Source organism: Vidua chalybeata, chromosome Z, assembly GCF_026979565.1.
Source record: "Vidua chalybeata isolate OUT-0048 chromosome Z, bVidCha1 merged haplotype, whole genome shotgun sequence".
NCBI lineage: Eukaryota > Metazoa > Chordata > Aves > Passeriformes > Viduidae > Vidua > Vidua chalybeata.
In genome coordinates, this window is record NC_071570.1 from 45,960,000 (window position 1) to 45,982,746 (window position 22,747).

Here is a 22,747-nt window from a genome sequence, read left to right on the forward strand (position 1 = left end):
TCACATCCCTTCATCTCTATGTATTTCAGCACCCAAAGCAGTTAACCCAGGGAAAGCCCTTCTTGGGAAAGCACTATGAGCTTCACCCTCTAAGTGCCATCAAATGCAGCAGCCATGGCATAATGGACAGCATTAATAGATGGCTCTGAAAAGCGTCAAGTCAGTCTGCACCTCCCCATCAAAAGCCCACTCTACACCATGCCAGGCACATGTGGAGAGCTCAGATCTGGGGAAGTCATAAGTGAACTGACAGGTGTAATAATGATTTCCGTGGAAACAGACAGGCAAGTCTGATTAGGCTGAGAAAAACAATAGGTAAGAGGAGTTCTTTTTCCTAAACCAAGTGCAGATAATAGCAGTGGTGGAGCCTTCAATGATGACATGGTTTAACCTCACACTGCAACTGAGTACCATGCAGTCAGTTGCTTACAATCTCCCCTCCCCCAAGGGGATGGAGAGAATAATTAGAAAAAAATTACAATACCATTAATGAAACAGATTAATAATAAAATGTAATGAAACATAGTAATAATAATAATGAAAAGGGAGACAACAAAAAGAGAGACAGAAATAAAACCCAAATTTGAGAAATTATGCACAACACAATTGCTTGCCACTCACTGATCTGTGCCCAGCCCACCCCTGAGCAGCAATCAGCCTCTTCTGGTCAGTTTCCCCCAGTTTATACACTGAGATATACTAACTTCCCAGGAAGAGAAACGTAATGATTTTGTCCCAAGATGTGAAGAGAGCAAAGATTCCAAGAGCTATTCCTTAGTCACAGGCATGTCTTTAATAGGAAAAATAGCTTGTTCCCTTTTTTATGGTTCAAACATGAGGGAGAGATCTTGCTCTAAACCATTGCCTCAGTGTGTTGTTGGTGAAGTAGGGGTAATATGGTTTAACTCCTCTGGGCAATGCAGAGGACAGGCTGGAGTGGAAATGATACAGACAATAATACTGTGAAAAGGAACTGCCCAGTGTGCTCAGAGATGTTACAGTGCTTCTCTCAATTTTTCCTTCTGCAGTGCTCATCAGCTGGTTATGATCCCAGAAACAGCTAGTTTCCCAAACTATGACTTTTGCCTTGCCAGCCTGCCACCTGTACTTGCACAGCAAAGCTAAGCAGCAAAGGCATTGAGGATGCAATAGGCAAGGCTAGAAATGGCTTCTCCTGCCTTTTTCCCTCATCACTCAAGTCGCAGTTGTTGCCCATGAACAAAGTGAGAGCTCCACTTGCTGCAAGGCACAGACAAGACACAAATATCCTTACTGAACACGGATCTGAGAATGCAAAGAAAGTTCCAAGTTTGTCTTTAAAATACCAGAAGTCAAATGATGGATAATGAGAAACATAGTGGAAGAGCCCTCTGAAAGGGATGGGGGTTAGTCTGATGACAATTTTGACTGCACCTTGAATGACTCCTAATTTGTTCAGTGCTTAGTATGTGAACTGGGAAACATGGAGATAGATTTTCTAAATGTTTCCTAAATCTCAAACAGTTTCACACTTGGGGAGCAGAACTTTCATAACACACCTGTAGATAAGACTCAGCCCTGTTTTAGGCAGCACCAATGAGCTTTCACTAAGTCAGGTCAAACTTGCTGCCTGTCTATGTGAGATATTGTGCTGCCAATCAGGTGGTGACAGTTTGGAGGTCCTGGCAGCAGAAGTGGCTGCTATCAAGGGATTTTTTCTAAGGGGAAGAAGTCTGAGGCTTTGGTGGTTGAGGTCTTCAAAGACAAATGGAACTGTAAATAATGGCGTGAAAATTCTTAGCAAGGAGTCTGAATTTATTTCATATTAAACAGAAAAGCTGCTTCTAATACTGTCTCAATGAAGTAAATGACTGGCTCTGAGCAAACTAGACTTGTGACCAATCAAGCATGGTTTGTGGAGGTCTGACCTAAGACACTTGAAACTGTATGTACTATGCTTTGGCTGACTCAGTCCAGATTTGCTTATATGCTTACCAAGTGGCTTAAAACCTTACATCTATTTTGTTGTTTGATTTTTTTTTCCAGACTTTAAAGGATTCAAGATCTCAGTGACAGCTGAGTGTTGGTTAGCCTTGATCTGTTTTCAGAACACTAGATGCTATTGTCTTTTCCTTGGGTACATGGCTTATATCCTGGTTTTGTTAGTGGTTATATGAAATATTGGTCTCTCCCTGCTGCACCCTGCCAGCCAAACCTGCATTGGCTAAGTCACTCATCCTGACTAAGAGCAGAAATAAATCACAGTGAAATTGAAGTACTTCTAGAGAATGATGATCTGGGGAGTGTGATTTTGTCCTGTCTTTACTCTGTTGCTTTTAAGCTTTGGTAACTTCAGTCTACTGCTCCTGAATTATGTTGGTGCAGACAAAACAAAATTAAAATAAAACTGGTGCCCTGTGCATCCAGAGGGAGCATGAATGTCATCCTGTAATACAGTAGCAATGCTGCAGATGTGGGATACTCAGTCTCTGAGCAAGACCAGAACAAGCCTGAAAGTCAGAAAGTGATCCTGTGCTGTCTGGCCTGACCTCTTTTATTCATCAGAAAAGACTTCCTGAGACTGCTAGAGCATTTTGACCCAAAGGTGAAGTAATTTGCCCACTTGACAGAGACCTTCTCTGGAGAAGAATGTCTCTTCTCCTTACCCACAGACTGGTTTCCCTTAGATCTACCTTCTCTTTACCCTGCTGCCCCCTCTTTCATATCATCCGGCAACACATAAGTAGATCTGATGGCGCCAGGAGTGCTGAAGTGCTTGAACTGAGATACCAATCCAATAAATTTAAATTATAATGGGTGACCCTAATATCTTTGGAAATTACAATAGAAGTCTTAGACCTTGAACAAAATGCTACTGCAGAGAGTATGCTACAGGATAACTGGTTATAATAGAAAGGCAAAGCTTTTGCTTGGAGCTTCTGGAGCTGCCCAGTTGCCATTTATGGATTGTGTGTGAAACCTGAACATGAATAGGTTTAATTCAAAGTTGCTGTCCATTTGCCACTTGAAACAGTGGGAACTGCAAACTATCTAGCAGCTTTTTATTTAAGTTTTGATCTCTTCTTCCCATTGTTACAATTGCTCAAGCTGGATTTCAGTTTGCTGACTACCTTTCTAAAATGACAAAATATTAACGGAAAAGCACTCCATCAATTGCTTTATTACTTCTGCAGGATCTTCAAAAAAACCCACAAGATGGCTAAGAATTATGTAAAATATTATCTGCATGATTATATGACTTCCTACTTTTGGTTTTTCTCAAATGCACTGACTCAGATGTAATGAGAACATTAAGCAGCATCATCCTCTACAGCCAGCCTGCGCTTAATGAGACACCCACTGCATGACACACAGTTAGCTCTGTGTCATGAAGCCTCCATAGGCAGCACTGATCCCTTGGAGTGAGCGCAGTGGAGGCCACAGACAACAGGCTGCTGTAACACAGCAGATAGATTAAAGAGATATGCATTTGATCCGCTTCGAGATGAAAAAACAAGGGTGAGTTCTTTTGGCTGCCTTCAGTTTTCATGAGGAAGGGCTCCATCATGAAGAAGCCAGGCTCTCCTGGGAGGTGCACAGGGACAGGACCATTAAGATCAAGGTCCATGGTGGAGCATTCCCACAGTACTAAGAGAGCCTTTTTTTTCTCAAGGGTACTATGCATAAGGAACACCACTGTCCTTGAAGATGTTTGTAGTTTGACTCCTCAGACAGCAACCCAATAGAGAAGAAGGGTTGGACTGGACAACCTCTGGAGGTCCCTTCCAGCCAAATTATTCTACCACTATATGAACCTGTATAGATCAGACCCTCTCTCACCTCAGCTGCCACAGACACAACTTTTCCAATTTACAACTTAATTTTCTTCCTTGGTATGGTGAAGATCTAAGTGACCAGTGATGTTTTTCCACATAACCACAGATCAGCTTCAGGGAACACAGTGAACAGTCATAGTCCAGTCTGCCAACTGACTTCAGCCTCTTTGAGTTCTCAATAAGAAACAAGACCTCCTCAAGCCTGCCTGTTTCTTCTAAGTAATTTTTCTGCCCAAATCTATGTTGCATTAAGAATGGAAATGAGGACTGTGGTTTTCTCTTCAACCCTACGGAATGCAAAAGTGTTGAAAATACCCATTTCTGAATGGTGATAAGGTTTGCAGGAATTTGTTTCAGCACTCCATTAACCACAGGTTTTCTAATTGAGCAAAGCCAATTGATAGCAAGGCAAGACGGAGACACCTGCACCACACTGTTTATGTGCATAAGTACTCATGTTGACTACAGGTTCCATTTCCATTGCAATTTACTGACTTAATTGCAAACCCTGGGTGGGGAGATTCTTACTTCCAAACACTCCATCTGATTCTGGTTTCAGCCTTTTCATCAGCTGTTTTGCTCAATGCAGAAAGTATTTAATAACCAAAAATCTTTCTTCAAGCCATATTTTCTCAGGACTGTGTTTTAAAACAGCAATAAACTCCTGCCTTTCTCATTTCCTGGGTTGATACTGATTGCCAGTGCTAGCCCTACCTGTCTCAGTCAGATTTGATCTCTTTCTTAATTAGTTCATGTAGGATCTCTAGGCAGTAGACATCTTCTAACAACCATGTCAGGACTGATGCAAAGGGTTTTCATCTACTTTAATCACACTCTAGAGCTGAAAAGACTATATCTCCCTCCTTGCTTGTCACATACAAATGAAATTATATATGCTACCACCATCACTAACTCATGTTCTTTTCCACATGCCTTAGGAAAATAAAACAGAGAGAAAAAAGAGTTCTGAAGCTGCCTTTAAGAGATGAATCCTCTGCCTGGAATGAGAACTTCTGCTCTGAGACCATCAGAAAACTCTATGAGCTGAAGCAAGGCTGAAGGGACCCAAGGTGCCATCTGGCATTATCCCAAAGATCAGATGGCTGCTACTTTCTCATGCTTGTATCTGGTTCTGGACCGCTCCCTACATGCAGGACTGCTATACCAATAGGTACATGTAACAATAGGCACTGGTGATGTCATGACTCAGTTGCTTTTTCTGGACCTGCCCACTTTTTCCAGTGATATTTGAGAAGAATTAACACAAGATTTAGCTCAGATCACTATCAACAAATGCACATAGAAATACCTCCATCTTTCCTGGAGCCTGGCAACTTCTCAGAAGCTTGGGTCAGCTCCACTGTCGTAGCTGTGCCTATGATAATACAGATAAGCCTTAGAGCTGTGCCAGTGAATGCACATAGAAGATTACTGACTGAACACAAGGTCTGGTTCATTGAACTATAAAGTCAACCTCAAGAAGCAAGCATGGACAGCAAGTTACTGTAGCAGACAGTAATGCAGAGGAAATAGGGGTTTGCTTAGGACCCTGCCTGCCTGTCTTAAATGTACTGACACATATGAAGGGCATTAGTGCTCCTGATCACAGAGCATATGTACAGATGCCATGGACAAGTACATTTATACCCTTGGCTCCATGCATATGTGATGCCTTAGCACGCTCTCAGCATTCAGAGCGATCAGTCCTGCTGTCTGTGCTATTAGATATTAAAGTAATGGCCGGGATCTGACAACAATTTCCCATGTCTGCAAGTTGCATGTGTGGCATCTTTTTATGCCATGAATATGGAAGAAAAGAGCTACCAGTACAAGCTAAGGCCTAGCTCATATCTTTTCTATTTTAAATGTGTATCAGCTGCATTGTTATCTTTGAAACTGTATGATGATATGAACTGCATCAACATAGAGAATGTGGAGAACTGAGGTGAATACAACCTTCAGACCTCTAATTAAGAGTATGAAAGATTCTAAATTACTTAACTTTCACACCTGGTTCTACTCTGATAACAGTTATGAGATGTAAAAATACAGCTACTTCACCAACCACCTAAATTATCAATGATATTACACTGTATTCTCTTAAGGCACAGGAATCCTTTTATCTGTTCAACTGTGTCTCTTTGGAGTAAATAAGTTTGATTAAAACACATCATTGCAGTTCTATCAGGCCTAAACAGCTGAGGCCTGAAATTTAGACTCCATATATAGGTATTTAAGTAGCATTATTTGTTCTTCCTACTACATAGATCTCTAAACTCATGTCACCTCAGTCTAATTAGCTCACATTAGAGAAATTGTAGCTTGGCAGTGGAATCTCGCCTTCTGAGGCTATCTTGCCAATGCTTCTGCTGTTGCAGAAACAGCACCTGCTTGCATGGAAGTGAACCAAGAAATTTGTGAGGATTTGCTCCAAGAGATCATCAGTTCTGTTGTGATGTGATCACTTAGACCCCACTGAAATAAGCAAAGGTGTGAAAAAGCATGAAATTGGGTGTAGCACTGCAATTCAAATCTCTATTGTGAGTCAGCCAAAGAAAAGCTGCTTTGCACCAGTGCGGTACACCAAGTCAGGCTGAATTACTTCATCATTTACATCTTTGAGTTGGTTAGCTCACTTGTGGCATCCCCTGCCATAGGATTTGTCCCATACAACTGAGCACTTATATTCCCACCAGACTGCAGAGAAAGGTTGTTGTCCTCAGCTTGCCTTTGCCTTTGTTGGGCTTTTCAAAGCTACTTGGCCAGATATGACCCTGATGGCAGTCTGTATAGAGCAAAGAAACCAAGAGGCCTGACTCTGCTCTGTGTGACATGTGGGCATTGTAATGGTCTCACTCAAGAAATAAAAAAGGATATAAAGGCACAGTAATAAGAATACATGATTTGACTGCAGACTAGCCAAGTGCATGTTTAACTTCCCTGGCTGTTCAAACCCTGTAGGTACCTGTGCCCTGAGCTGAAGGTAACTCCTCAGAGAGGCTATGTGTTTTTGTGGTCACTGTGACATGTTTCTCAGAATGTCTTTGTAAAGTTGTCTGCATCCTATCTCTCACACTGCACCACACTCAAAAAAAAGGAGCAGGAATGGGTCTGATCTCTCCTTTCCAATCAATCCCTGGACCAGGTTTTTCAAGTCCCTCCATCCAAGGTTGTTAGGTAGCTGCTGAGACTCACTGGGTCCTTCTACATCCTGGATGCTCCTCAAGGATTGCCCCTGGCCTGGAAGGGATATCTGACCCTGAGAGTATTCACCTGGGATATAGGAAGGTTGAAAACCAGTTTCCTGATTTTTCCTTAGACTCATGTCTCAAAAAAAGGATCATCAGCCCTTCGAGAAGGAGGGCTGCAATGACCTAGCTTAAATGACATGACTACTGGGGCTCCTAGCATTATTGCGAGTAAAGTCAAGTTGAAGCAGACAGTTAAGGAAAGAACTGGGGAAAAAATTGGGTTCTTCATGTGTTGTTTGTGTTTGGGTTTTATCTAGTTCTTGTGACAACTTTCCTGTCAAATAGCCCCACTGGAGTTCCCAGTACTTGATAAATTGCTATGAACAACGTTGAAACAACTCAGTGCTATGTCAGAGTGATGTTAGCTATGATTTGAATTTGCCATGATTTCCATGTGAGCGAACTAAGGAACCCAGAGGGGAGTTCATCTGGATTTACTGTTAAAAAACTCTGCTACTGATAACATGCTAATATCATCTTGACTTATTTCTCTTCTGCCCCAGCTGCTCAGTTCCCAGGTCTTTCTGGGTTTTTTTTCCCTTTTTTCTTTTAAGTTAAAAAAATCTGTAAAGCAGAAGTCAGTTACAGACCAACTTTATCAGAGATTAATTTTATTCTGCTTTAGCATTTTTCTGTAGAAGTGCATACTTGTAAGCTGTTGGTAAAATGACCTAACAAAAAATTCTCTTAATTATTTATAAAAGCAGTTTCTCTTCATGTGCTGCTGAGAGAAACTAGGCATCCCCCGATGAATTAGTGATTACTTATTATTTAAAAGGCAGGATTTACATGACTTTATGACATGACATTTAAAAGGCAGGATTTACACAACTTCTCAAAATGGGAATGTCCAAAAAATTACTTATCTCATAACTAGATGCTATAACCCGCCTGTTAGTTCAGCTCCTACAGTAGCACAGAAGTGTCTTGAAGATAGCAAGGTTCTTAATTTAGTAAGCTGGGGAAATATTTTTCTGCAGTACCATTACTACATTAGGCAGATGAAATATGATTCTGTAATAATGAAATGCCCAGATGTTTTACAGCTTCAGATGAATTAATGAGGAATTATCTATGTAGCATGAATTATCCAGTGCAACATCACATTTATGCAAGTTTACAGTGCCCTTGCACTTCTGAAATAGGTGGACAACTTTCTCTGCTTTAAAAAGACAATCCTGCTTTAGATATAAATTGTGAGAAACAAGACATTCACACCTAGAATACTCAGTTTTAGAATTTTTGATTGCTGCAGGCATTTATGTTTCAGCTGAAAAGGAGCCATAAAAAAACATTTTGTCTAGAATACTGAATATCTTTCATGACTGTGGCTATTTCAACATTCTTACTTAAAAACACTTTATTGTCAGCCTTGCTATCCTGAATGTTTTGAAATAATCATACAGCTCCTATTTTTGTTAGCACCATGCTGAAACTTCTGAAGATAGCTTAGTCAGAGCTGACACCTTAGACTACAGAAGCCCATTATTCTTCTTATTAGATATTTCCAGATATATATATCCATCTCTGTCTTAACTGTTTTTTTATTAAGCATACTTAGAGTATGTTTAATAAAAACAAACCAGGATTAGTAAATGTATGTATTTATACAGATTTAATCTTTCCACATGATGCACAGCAAATAAACAGCTATGAATTTTCTTCTGCTTGTATTGCTCTGTAGAATTCAATTGCACTCACACACCTACAGGGTTCTCAAATCATTCTGCCCAGCCTGGAGTTATAATCTCCTGTTGTCAAAAAACCATGGGAAGGTTACATTTTTAAGGAAAGCAAGAGCATATTTCTTTTGAAACACAACAATTTCAGTTAATTTATGGAAGTTAAAATTACTCACCTTTATTAAAAAAAAAAAAAAACAACCAAAAAAACAAACACACACGCTTCTTCCTTCTTAAAAAAAATATGCCTAGCACTGTAAGATCCACAAACTTATCCAAACTGATTACAAAAGTCAGTTAAACCAGCATGGGATTCTAATGAATTTCAAAATACAAGCAGATACAAGACTTCCTGAAAATAAAAGTTGGGGTTGGATGTAACTAGTACTTAGAAGATTAAAAAAAAAAAAATCAAAACAACAGCAACAAAAGTTCCAAACCACAACAAAAATACAGATAAGCTTACCTTTAAAGAGTGAGAAGAACAAGGATGACCAGAGATACAGTGCAGAATAAACAAATGCCAAGCACTTTTCTGTCAGCATTTTCAAAATAAGCTGGCTCTCCTTCCTGAGCAGAGGGTGAAAGAGGATGAAGTCTTGAAGACAGCTGGCAATGACTGATGGATTTGGCAATTACGGTAATAAGGCATCTAACCAGCTTCCCACCAGGGGAAAAAAGTGCATTTGCTCATGTGCTTCTCTAGTCCCCAGGAGCCAAGTCAGCTCAGTTCTTGGTCAGTAAATCCAAACACAAAGGAACAGGTTACATTCCTTTGGACTCACACTGCTCAACACACTCAGCCTTTCCCTGGTCAGGAGCAAATACAAGTGATTCTCGTACACAGCTGTCTGTGTACTACAAGAAGGGGGAGTGTGCTGCCTCGGAGACACTTTCCACATCTCCACATATTGTACCTAACTCGAGACAGCACGGCTGCAGTGTTTCCACTGCTTGCACTCGAGTGCCTCTAGAGCTGTTTCCCGGTGAAATGAATTAGTGCGTGTCCCCCTCTGCTCTCTCCCAGCTCCCAGGGCAACTTGCAGCAAGCTCCTGTCACATACACCTGCCTTTTCTCCCAGCAGAGATGGCATGGGAGATTCAATAGTGCAAAAGTTTGAAGAGATGAAAATAGCCAATCTCCTGTCCGTTTTTGGTGCACCCCTTCGTGTAAACACTTCCACCAAATGTAGGGAGCTGCTCCGAGTGCCCTCTTCAGCTGTCCACTGTGGGATTTCACACACACCTTGGCTCCCTTTCCTCTCCACAATTTTATTCACCAACAAAAGAAAGGCAAGGTGAGGCAAAGTCTTGAATAAATTATATTAATCATTTGGGCCTTTCTTTTCTCATTTGCCACTCATCCACTTCTCTTTCACTGCAAGCAGGGACAGGACTTCGCACTTAGCGTTGTTGAATTTTGGGGCTCCTGCCTTGACAGGGTACAACCCTGGACGGACGCAGAGAGCAGCAGGAAGTCGTGACTCAGGGCAGGAGGAGGAATTTGGGCGCGCTGCCGTAGTGAGGCTGCAGAGGGCAGTGCAAGCTGGTAGGAGCCCCCGGGATTTGGGACACAGGGTGCACTGAGGAGGAGGGCTTGTGAGATTTAGTGGTGGGACACGGGCTGACCGTGGAGACCCCCTGGCTGGAAACATCTGTTCTGGGATCAATTGCAGAAATGCAAACTTATAATGCTCAGGAAACACGTGAGAAATCAGTGGTCAAAGAACCAGGAAAGGGGAGGAAAACAGTACAAGTGGGGAGAGCAACACCACCAGCATTAGTTAGTAACACTCAAACGTCTTCTGCAGTTTTCATGCTCTCATTTTCTTTTAATAAATGTTAAATAGATTTGGAAGGCTGAGACCACAAGGGGCTGGTGTATACCTCAGCTGCAGCCTGGACTGTTTTAGCTGTATCCTAATGCCCACTCATCCTGTCACTGGATGGTGGGCTGTCTTCCTGGAGGTCTGGGAAGGGTCCTCAGAGCTGCTGGCTCTCCCTTTGCAGGCTTGCTGGGGTGCCCCACGTGAGCTTTCATTGACCAGCTGTAAGTGGAACACACCCAGGCACAGCCTCCTCTGGGTTCTCCCAGGCCCCTTCTTGCTCCCCATGGGTAGGAATGGGGACAGAATGGAACTTGCTGCTAGGACCGCATGAAGACTGGCCTGGGAGACCCCCTTGGGTGGCATCAGGGCCAGGGACTGTAGAGGGGCTGCCCTCCCACTCTCCAGCTGCACCGCAGACCTCCAGGCCCATTTGATGTTGGACCTCCCCACTGAGCCTGTGTGTGATGGTGTCAATAAGCCAGTGGGCAAAGCTCCTTATGTGCCTGTGCAGGGAGGCCCATAGAAGCTGGAACAAAGCCTCATTCGGGCCAAAGTAGTGCAGGCTGGATGGGACAAGGCACTGCACTGTTGCTGCTTCCTACCATCCTCAAAGAGCTGCCCCAGCTCCCAGTGCTACTATGACAGCAGGTGGTAGAGAACAGCAAGGTAGAGAAGGGATGCTGAAATGTAGTACAGGAGATGCTCACTGACCCCAGGGCAGTGGCCACATGGCTGATGGCAGGACTACTGCAGTGCTGTGGGATCTAGGGGCAGAAGGCAGTCCTACTCTCAGGTCTGATAGTGCTGCAGGGCAATGGAGATTGGGGGCAGCCAAGTGGCCTCATCCCAGCTGTCCAGGTAGATGGGACAGCAGTTGTCTAGCTCCATGGCCATGCTTGCCATGTGCTTTGGGGTCTGAAGACCGCTGGAGATGACAAACCACTTCACCGCCTTTCAGTGACACTGCAGCAACAATTGTTGCGCTAGAAAAGTGAGGCCACAGTTGTTGTCTGGTCTAAGGATGGATGGAAGTAATACCCACATCCCTCAGGACGCTCCCCAGATAGTGTTTTCCCCTCCCAGATAATTTCTGCTTCTGCAAGAGTGACTCCTGAGTGCCTTGGCTGCCTCAACAGAGATCTCTATTTTGCAAATGACTCACAGGGGCACAAGCTGAAGGTCACTGATCTCACAAGGATGGCAAATCTACCTGTATCATGGCTCTCTGCAAGTAGGACACTTGGTGCTGCAACATCCCACTTTGAGCCTGCAAATGCAGACAGGCAGAAACCAGAGGCTTTGCAATCCAACTCCTTTTCTGCACTCCTCAGCTCTTAACCACATTTCAAAATTAGGCTACAAGTGAATTCTCCAAAATGCCTGGGTTGCTTTATTCCACAGACAGTCATTTAACCATGTTGCATGGTAAAAATGAGCATGTCTGACAACCAAATATACACCGTGGAGTCTAGAAAACATAACTTACTGCACTACTGAGCTGCAACCAGGTTCTTTGTTCGGATCGCTGCTCACATAGGCTTTGTCATCAGTGCAGGGGCCTGGAGGTGTGTTTCTCTCACAGGCTGTTGTTAAGGAAGGATACAGCCAGAATGAGATTATAGTGCAAGTCTGTTGTGCTCGTCCTCTCCCATGTTCACCTGAATTGTGCTGCAACTGCAAAAGGCTTTCCCAGAGAAGATAAAACCAGGCCCTTCTGGCTAAGATCCTATAGTAAGGATGCACATCTGCTCTTCAGCTCTGGATGTTTTCATTGCTCCATTTGTAGGAGTCCCCATCTCCTACAGAAGCAGGTGACATGAATACAGAAATCAGGATTTTTCACCAAGGAGCTGGGAGGCAGACATTTTCTCTCACTGCCATTTTCCTGGGCATGGACTGCTGGGATGGACTGCTGCAGACTGGGGCTTATAGACAAGGTCCATGTCAAAGCTCTACCTAGTGGTTCAGACTGTGTTCTGATCTTTTGAAGTTATGTGACTTGTTCCTTTTCTTCTTGAGGCTGTGTCTCCTCTGGGTCACAATGGTACAATTCAGCTAGGTAACCTTCCTCTGTGAATGGGTTTGTCTGCAGATGAGACAGATCTTCTTCTACCACCTTTCACCATGCTCGCTGCTGAGTTTGCCCAGTCAGCCCTCCTAGCACTGACTTGACTTCCAAGCCAAACCTCAGCACCTCATGCTGTGAGTGAACAGAGATAAAGGACAACTGGCCACAATCACACTTTAACAGCTGAGCAAGAGGATGGAGAAAGGAGGATGAAGAAAGCCCTTGTAATGCAGGAGGTGTTGGAAAGTGTCTTATCCCAGGAATGGTTTGGATGAGTTATGAGTGATTTGGGGAAGTCTGGCAAAAGTGTCAAGTGCTGGAGTGGATATAGTGGATTGTTCAGAAGTTACATGACCAGGGTTTCACCATGCATGTCAAGCTGCAGAGACCACTCAGTGGGTTCAGCTCTTCTCCAAGGAAGGTGCATGACACCAGGCCACATATGCACAGGCCAAATGACCTTGCTGGTGAGGCTGGAGATGCTGGAGGATAGGAAAGTACTGCAGCATATGAATACTTGGCTGGTTAAGCAGGGAGCTGGGTTGGAGTGATCCTAATTCTGTTGGATGCTGGGATGAGGAAGCCAAGGAAGTGAGATATAGAGGGGTCCACTCCTTTTGTTGGTGCAAAAGGAGGCAGATGGTGTCAGGAGGGTCTGCATGAACTAGGGATCTCATGGCTCCCCACTCTTGCAGGCAGCAGATGCCTTGTGGGTGGGTGGAGGTAACAATGGAGCTGAGACCTGAGCTCTGCATGCTCCAATGACACATGGAAAAAGCTGCACAGCAAAAGCAAGGTGCAAGAAACTCCAGCCCTGTCAGGCAGGCCTGCAGTAGCCTCTCATCCTCAAGGGCTCAGGCTCTGATTTTTCAGTCCCTGCTCTGTACTTTCCCCACACAAGAGGAAAAGAATAGAGGTGTAGGGCATCATACCAGAGCTCAGCTGAAAGGATGATTTCCCCTCCTTGGGTGCTGGGGTCTGCACCACTGGGCATGGTGGATGCTGAGCTGGTGAGGGAGCAATGCCAGCCTCTGGCCCTGCTGACAGAGACTCAGCCAAGATGGGGTCTGTGCTCATGTGCAAGTGCATCCCCGAGACCTGCAGATCTTCTTATCTGTCCTACTTCCCATCTCTACATTTCTTTCTCCATATCAGTGTTCCTCTCCTGCTTTTCCGTTGTGCTTCCTTCCTGCTCTCTATCCCTTTTCTTCTCTGTTTCTGCCCCACTTCCTGTTTTTTTCACTCTGCCCCTCTCTTTCCCAATTTCTCTTCCTCCTACTACCAGGCTTGTTTCTGTATCCTTTTTGTGTATTTTCTTAGCCCTTAATTTCCCTGTCCCCAGACTTCTTTCCTTATCCCTGCTTCCCTTTTGCCCTCTCCCCCTCCTTCTTCTCTTCCTCCTCCCTTCCTTGTCCTTATTTCATTCTCTCTATCCCCACTTCTTGTCTCACCATCCCTTTTCTTCTCCCAGTCCCTCCCTTCCACTCTCGGACACAGCCCCACTCCTCGCTCCCTGCCCTTCTTTCTCCCTCTCCCTCTCGTTGCAGGGCAGCGTCCCTCCACCGTCCGTGTCTCTCCGTGCCCGGCACACGCGCGCTGTCCCCTCGGCGCCCGCGGCGCTGCGGGTACACCCAGGGGTATGTGCGCGGCCGCGCGGCCTGCGGAGCCGCGGCCCCATGGCCACCCTCGCCCCTCCGTGCTCCCCGCTGCAGCGGGGTCTCCGCCTCCCCGCGCTGTTCCCGGGATGACCCGCGCCGCACCGCTGCCCCTCTGCGGTGGCCGCTGGCACCCCGAGCAGGGCCTGAGGCGGGGAGAGCGCCTGCCTGAGGCGGCACCGCAGGGAGCCGGTGCTGCTGCGGCGGGAGCTTGCTGAGGCGCTGAGGGACAGCGCGGGATGTCCTCTGCTGGCGGGATCTGGAGGAGCGGTAAAGACGTTCCCGGAGCATGTCCCTGCAGCATTGAGCCAGCCCATTGCCACGCATGTGCTCAGTTTAAAAAGGCTCCCCACACTACCTCGGGGTTCTTGGTTATCGCTGGGGCCCCCAGGAAAGCCCGAACCAGCCCCACACCTCAAACACCAAGAGCTCTCTGCCTGAGGCCCCCAAGACTCGGCCTCACATAATCACAGAAACACAAAATGTTCTGACTTAGAAGAGACCCACGAGGATCATCCAGCCGAGCTCCTGGCCCTGCGCAGCACTATACCAGAGAATCACACCAGGTGCCTGAGAGCACTGTCCAAATGCTTCTTGAACTCTGTCAGGTTTGGTGCTGTGACTACTTCCCTGGAGAGCCTGTCCCAGTGCCCAACCACCCTCTGGGTGAAGAACCGTTTCCTGATATCCAAACTAAACATCCCCTGACACAAGTTCACCCTATTCCCTCAGGTCCTGTCACTGGTCACCAGGGAGATCAGTGCCTCCCCCTCCACCTTCTCTCACAAGGAAGTTGAACAGTGGGGTGAGGTTTTGCCTCAATCTCCTCCAAGCTGAACAGATCAAGTAGTCTTTCCTCATATGGCCCCTCCTCAAGGCTCTTCAACCATCTTTGTAGCCTTCCTTTGGATGTAAGAGCTTCAGGACCCAAATCCCTGCCTGACTAATCCCCAGGATGCCTGCGTTGTCCCAGGGCCCCAAAGCATCCCCAACCCTACTCTAGTCCCCTCCCTCTTAGCCTTGCTCAGCAGCTTCCCCACCCTACCTAAATGTCCCCAACATGCCCTTGCCATGCCAGCAGCCCAAAACCCTCTTAAGTCCTGTTCCAGGGTACCTCCACTTATCCCCACAGCCTACCTGAGTATCTGTGGTATTCTCCAATCCTGTCAGAGTACACTCCCAAAACTGCTTTCAAGGCATCCAAATACTTCTGAATGGTCCTCTGAATGGGACCTGGAGAATGTCATCTAGGTGTCATGAATACCTGCAAACCCTACTCAAGTAGGGTACCCTCAAAACCCCCCCAAACCTGCCTCACAACCCCAAAGTTCCCAACCCCATCTTCTGAATCCCTGAAAGTCGTTCTTCAAAGACCCACAAACCATAATTTCCTACAAATACCCCATAAACCCTTTTTGTAGTCCACAAAACATCCGTAAGTCCCTTCCAGGAGCCACGAAACAACTGCAAGCTTGTCCATGGCTCCCAAAAGTTCCAATACCCTGTGTCCAGGTCTGCAGCTACTAAACACCCTGAAACCTTTCTTTTGGGCCAGGAATGCATCTCAAATCACAGCCAACTGCCCCCAAAGACTCATCTAAAATGTCTACAAACAACCTAAACCCTAAACCCTCCCAAGACTTTCTCAGACTTCTCCAAGGCCAAGCCAAAGGTTCCATACATGTCTCACCAAACCCCAAATATACCACAATGTGCCATAGCTCTTGCTGGTTCCACAAGATTCCGTATCCTGCCAATTCTACTCAAAGCACCCAAAATTTGGGTTCTTTTCTATGAGGAGGATTGTCTAAGTGGACTGCTTTAAACACTGAGGTGTGCTGCTTTCCTGCAAAATGGAAATGGCTCACAATGGCCATAAAGTTTTACAACTACCTGGTAGGTTCTGTGCAACTTTTCTAGATAAGATAGGTACTATGATAGGTGTAAGATAGGTGCTACCTTCACACCAAAGGATTTTGCACAATGCCTGGCTCCCCAGGAGAGCTCCTCTGCCTTCCCACTCAATACAGTTTTATTCACCAGCCAAGAAAAGGAAAGGTTAACAATGGCTTGAATAAATTATATTAATCATTTGGGTCTTTCTTTTCTCATTTACCTGTTCTGAACACTCACTCACTTCTCTTTCACTGCAAACTGCACTGTTTGAATTTTTTGGGGCTTCTGCCTTGGCAAGGTACAGCCCTGGGCCAATGCAGCAGCAAGTCATCACTCCAGGCAGAAGGACGGATTTGGGCACTGCTGTGGTGAGGCTGCAGTGGGCAGTGCAAGCTGGTAGGAGAGCAGAGCCCTGGGATGTAGGGCACAGGGTGTACTGAGAAGGAAGACTTGCGAGGTTGAGTGGTGGAGTCTGACTGTGGAGTCCCCTTGGCTGGAAACATCTGCCCTGGTATCAACTGCAGAAATGCAAACCTGGAGCAGAGTCCATTATTTTTGTGTTAGATCTGTTGGGTTTTTTTGTGGTTTTTTTTTGTATTTTTGTTGTTTTTTTGTTTGTTCTTTTTTTGTTTGTTTGGTCGGTTTGTTTTGTTTTTTAAATTTCTCTTTGAATGAGGGCATATGCCAATGAGTACAGCTTCACACATTGCAGTTCCAGTTGCTGTACTCACCTTCAGCCGCTGGAGGTGGCTGTCTTCACACTTGACAGCCAGGGCGCGGCAGGGCTGTGCAGATGGGGGCAGTTGGGTACGGGGGACCTCCTCCTCTCAGGTGGAACATGTCTGATGGTGCCGTGTGGGGTGGAATGACATGCTCCTCAAAGCTGTCATCCCCCCACACCGAGTACAGGATGGAGGTCACCCTCCTCTTGCAGAGAGGGTACTCAGGCTTGTTCCCACTGCAGAAGGCACACTCAGCAGAAGCAAAGCAGCCACAGCAGTGCACAGCTGGCCTCATCCTAGCTGCCCAGGCAGATGGGATGACAGTTGTCCACCTCCTGTCCAGCTCCATGGCCACACTTGCTGAGTGCTATGAGGTCTGGAGGCAGCTGGGGATGTTGAGCTGCTCCATCACTGGTGCTGCAGCAATGGGTGTCATGATAGAAAAGGACCTTACGAGGGATAGAATAAATTCCCAGGTCTCTCATGAAGGAATTTTTCTTCCCAGATCACCTCTGTTGCTGTGAGAGTGACTCCTGAGTGACCCAGCCAGAGAAAATCCTCTGAAGTCCCTGGGGCCAAGCACTGAGAGCAATACTGCTAAACAACAACAGCTTTGCATGTCATTCCTTTCTGGCTGTGGTAGCAATGCTGTTGGCTTAATAAAAGCCTTTGGGAAGCTCTCTCTAGCCCACAGGCAACTACAAAAAGATCTTGAAATTACTGTGGAGTGACAAAGTGATAGACTTAGGCAAGGGATGCTTCAACAGTTTGATGTTTGGATGTGTAACTTTCTCAGTTCTATGTTCTTTTCTTTCTCCTCCAAGCAGGGGAGGAGCACTCATTTGGGGGGAGGCCAGGCCATGAACTCCCCGAGCTGCATCATCATCCCCCATTCCTGCTACATCTGGAGGATCAACAGTATTGTGCTGGGCATGCACAGTCTCTGTTCCTGGTGCAAACATTAAGCACCAAGTCAGAACAGGTAGGAAGTGCTGTCTTCCCTCACTGGGGGCAAGAATGGGAGTGAAGACTGCTGGACAAGGAAGGGAGGGAAGAGACAAAGCAGTGTGCATACAAGTGCTACCCATCTATATGGAGGGGCTGCTGCTTTACGCACAGGAGCTTTGACCATTGTGACAGCTTGGGGGAACCCAGGGAAGTATTGGTGACTGTCAGCAGAGGAACAGCTTCAGATTGACTCTCCAGCTCCTTTGCAGCCTTGCTGGTGGGACTAGTCAGGAAGCTGAGGACACCTTCAAGACACTTGCAAGCTCCTGAATTCATGTGGAGTCAGCACCTCAGGGCTGAAGATGTCTTTAGGAAGCAGAGCCCCTCTGCCCAACTGAAGACTCTGCCCTGTTGCAGGGTGGACAGCTCACTCATCCCAGATGACACTGGTAGAATGAAGCCTGCCTCTGTCAAACCCCAGCTGACTTAAAAAGCCTGAGTGCTTTTGTCTTGTCCATGCTGACACCAAGCACTGCCCATCAGTGCTTCCTCAGCCCCTCCATGTCTCCCCTTTGCACACCTCATGCTTCCAGAAACAGCAGCCCCTGAGTGGGACCTCCCCTTTTCTACTCACAACTTGCTTGGCAAGGAAAAAGTGGGTTAAGAAGAGGTTGCATGATAGGTACACCAGCATCTCTTATAGTTTCTTTTCCTCTGCATTTCCTCAGTGCCAGACAAGGCTCAGTGAAGGCTGTCACATTTCTCAAACTTTTCTGAGAATCTGACCTGCAGGAGCCTGCAAAGGGAAGTGGCATGGAGACCTGTGGAGGAAGGTTTGGAGAAACACAGCAACCCAAACCAGGACTGATGTCTGGATATATGTGTATTTATCTATCAGGTGGGGAATTGCAGATCTATTCTGTAACAACACAGTTTTTGCTAATGATTCATTCTTGCATGCTGTTCATCATATCTTCATTTCCCACCCTGTGAGTATGCAGCTCAGTGCTCAGTCAGCTATGAGTACCATGTAGCAGATGCCACCTCTTTAGCATTGCTGCCTGTGGTCCTGAGTGGCTGCTAGTCATGGAGAGAATGGTGTTAAGGCACAAAAGCACTTTGAGGAGAGAGGTTAAAGTAAGTTTGTTTTATGTCTTCTGATTTTCCTCCATTGTGCCTGGCTTCTTTTATGGTAATGTGTGAGACAAGAGGACTCTTGCAGAATGCAACTGGACCCAAAAGTGACCAACCCTGACTTACCTAAAGATACTCTGCAGTTTCATACCTGACGGTGGAACACATGCAATTAGATATCTTCCACAGAACATGTGGCATGGTGTGCTTTTCTGTTACAAGTTTGCAATGGTTTGTTCCGTTACTGCTATGCAGATGGTTTGTCCCTGAGTCGTATTCTCCCACCTCTGTTGTCCATCTTCCCAAAGACCTGCCCTTTGTTCCAGGCCTTTCCATGCCCATCATGGTAAACCCTGCCCTCCTCCCTTGTCCATCACTGTTGCCCCATCTTTGCTCCTAGAACCTTCCATGTCACTTGTATATCCCCTGAGAACTCATTGGTGTATTCAAACTGTTCTCCTCTCCTGTTACTCCCTATTCGTCTAGGCACTGTATTCCCCGCCTTGTACTCCTCCCCTGGCTCCCTGCAATTGGTTGAAGTCCATACCCTCCCCTGGTTACCTCCCCACTTTACACTGTACTCTGTTGTTCTTGGTTCTTTGCCTCTGACTCCTCTTGAGAATAAACCTCTTGTGAACTCATGCAAGGGAGCCCTCCCTTTTCTTTATTTTGATCCTCGGTGCCTTTTAAGATCGGTAACTGTAGAGAGCAGCTCAGCTGTTTTGGGTGCCAAGCAGCCCTTCTCATACCGCTACCCAGACCCACCTCAGGGTGGATAGGGAGAGGCCACTCTTGGCGCAGTCCAGGAGAGGGCTAGCCTGGGAATATCTCCAACGGAACCACATCAGCTGGCGCCCAACATGTGGCCCTCCCCCTTTTGTGGGACCTTGTCAAATAGGTGTCCCCTGGACCAGCGTGGTCGGGGCTGTGAAGCCTTATGGATTATCAGCACCCCATGTGAGCATGTTGCCTTTTGGTCAGTGGTGCTCCCAGGGGAGGAAGAGACAACTCTCCTCCAGGCACCCAGGAGGACCTCTTCCCAGATCAAGGACCTTCTTCATGGTTTTTCTTTCCAGGGGTTGTTGGTGTGGTGAGTACTCTGGCGGCTGGAGTGGACCCGGCCAGGGGCTCAAGTGTAGGGTGGGTGCACTCCCAAGGGAGGGGAGGCATGGCGCACAGTATTAGCATTCCACCCCTGGTGATTCCCTGGGCCCTTTTTTACTTTCAGTTTTCCCCTATTTAACTCCGAGAAAGGGTGGAATTAGTGCTGTTTCGGCAGTATGGGTGCTCGGCTGTCGGCACAGGAGAGGGAGGTTTACTTCCAAGTTGAGGGAACCCTGGTGGGAGGGGGAATGATGTTTTCTAAAGATTCATTAAAGAAGTTTTTTTGATGGCTGTTTTTCCACTTCCCGAAAGTTACCTCTGAGGAGGTTAAGAAAGTTGCATTTTGGAATGCCATGGGCACAAAGCTCGCCATTTTGACAACAGAGGACAATCCCTCAGTGGATATAGATTTTTTTCTTTGTTCAAATCGATGCAATCGTGAAAGACCAGGAAGGAAAAGTAGGAAAACAATCTTCCCAGTTATCCCAAATTCATCCAAAAACCCCTCGTCCCTCACCCCCTTCTCCCAATCCCTCTTGCCTTACACGGGGTGGGCTGGGGGGAGCAACCCGCCGAGACGCACAGAGTTGCCCCCATCTCCCTGGCTCTCTGCAACCTCCTCAGTACCTTGGCCCCGACAGTGATGCCACACTTTCGGGGATCTTACCCTAGCACCTCAGACCTCTCCTATTTTCCCAGTTCAAAATCCCAAAAGTTGTCCCGAAGACGGTTTTCTCTCCATCCCTAAAGAAAAGGCACAAGATGGCGGATGCCAGGTGGCATGGCCCCCCACTTATGCTTCTTCTCCCCATAATCCCTTTCTCCCTGTCCCTTCCCAATTATCTGATCCCTTCCTGTCCCCCAACTCTTCCCATTCCTTGAGTGCCTCCCCTTCCTTTGAATAAATTAATTTGGCTCCTCCCATTGCTCCACCTATCACTCCTCCCTCCATCATGTCACCTTTAATTCCTTACTCCTCTATTAACTCTGCCCTAGTCTCCACCCCTCATCCCCTCAGGTCAGCCCACCCTCTTCTGGATTCCCACACCACTCCTTCCAGTTCTCATGATGTCATGGGAACCGGAAGTGAGGTGTCTGGGAACGCAGAAGAGAAAGATCTATTCTTTGCCACACCAGTCATCTACAATAGTAGGGGAGGGCATCCCAAATGGGAGCCTTTCTCCTAGTAGAACATTAAGGAACTCTGCAGAGCACAAAAGGAATTTGGCCACAAAAGTGAATACTTTAGGAGCCTTTTAACGGCAACGTTTTCATCCAATGTCCTGGTCCCTAGTGATTTGAAAAGACTTTTCTTGTGTGCTCTCTCCATCAGAGTACAAATGGTGGTAACGGACTTGAAAGAGATTACTTGGGGACCTCCTTCCAAGGCTTCTGCAGGTTCCTGCGTGTGCCACCGATGCCAATGGCAGTGACATCTCTTTAGACCACATAGCCGATGAGGATGACTGGGTGCAGGCTCACAAGCAGGTGGGGGGACTTCCAAAGTCAGTGTTGAAGCAAGTCCAAGAAACAGCTGAAAAGCTTTTCAAATCATGCCTAGAAAAGAACCCATGCAAAGTTATATTTCCCTGAGGCAATCACCATCTGAGCCTTTTCTACATTTTGTAGACTGGGTCTGTGCAGTGGTGGAGAGGAGAGTGGAGAACCTTGAGGTGCAAGAAGAAATCATCTTAGAGGTGGCGATGAGTAACACCAACAGTATCTGCCAAAAGATCATCTTGGGGCTCCCTTCAACACCACTGCCGACCCTGGACCTTCTTATCGAGGACTGCACTAAAAAGGCAGTACTGAGACAAGGCGACCAACCTAGGAGACTCGGGCCAAGAAAAAAATTCGCAACACCAGCTACTGTCCCCTTGTTGGCGGTGCCATCAAAAAAGAAATGTTTTCATTGCAAACAGGAGGGACACATGATGTTTCAGTGCCCCTTTCTGGGGAAAGCACCACCAGCCGTAAGGGGAGGGGAAGGAGGAGGAGAGACACGGGCAAAAAACTAGATAAAGAGCACGGACCTGCCCCGCATGTTGAAATAAATGGGGTGGACTGTGATGAGGTTGCAACAGAGGATGCTTTCCCAGAACCCTCTGGGTTCATTACTACCAAAAGTAAAAGAGAGCCTTTTTGATTTGAATTCACCCATTCCATGACTTTTACTTCACAGGACTGGCATGAAATAAAGGTTGATCTTGGACATGCCTTAAACTTACACTGGACTGACTGTAGGTACCTTGTTGGGACCTTGGGGACACCAAGTACACTCCCGTAGAGATTAAGATCACTCTAGGGGTCTTACCATCTGACCCAGAATGAATCGTTCTCCTGGCACGCTGTGTCCATCCCCCACCCCTTCCTACCTAAAGGCCAGGTCATCACTCAGGGCATTCCTTGTTGTCCCTGGCCAGATTTGTGTCTATGAGGACTTGTCATGGTTTGACACTGGCCAAGTGTCAGGCACCCATGAAAGCTGCTGCCTCACCCTCCTCTGCTACAGCTAGGCAGAGGACAGAAATGACTTCATGAGTTAAGGATCAGGATCTAAGGCTTGGCTTAGAGATACAAAGTGAAATTTATTACTAAAAAAATCAGAGGATAATGGGAAGTAAGATAAGCCCTTAAAAACAC

At 46.4% G+C, this 22,747-nt stretch overlaps 2 protein-coding genes across 3 annotated transcripts in view; both read right to left on the minus strand.

Moving 5' to 3' along the window:
- Positions 1–9,293, minus strand: part of LOC128781606 (neuronal acetylcholine receptor subunit alpha-7-like) — a 56,989-nt gene extending 47,696 nt beyond the window's left edge. Inside the window, exon 1 of the mRNA XM_053931287.1 lies at positions 9,215–9,293. Coding sequence (XP_053787262.1) covers positions 9,215–9,293 — 79 coding nt within the window. The remainder of the gene's footprint in view (positions 1–9,214) is intronic.
- Positions 9,294–21,370: 12,077 nt separating this feature from the next.
- SLC49A3 (solute carrier family 49 member 3) overlaps positions 21,371–22,747 on the minus strand; it is a 30,005-nt gene continuing 28,628 nt past the window's right edge. The window contains exon 9 of one of the 2 annotated variants that reach the window (XM_053931292.1): positions 21,371–21,661. In XM_053931292.1, coding sequence (XP_053787267.1) covers positions 21,583–21,661 — 79 coding nt within the window. In that variant the 3' untranslated portion in view covers positions 21,371–21,582. The remainder of the gene's footprint in view (positions 21,662–22,747) is intronic. The other variant, XM_053931290.1, reaches the window with a different exon arrangement.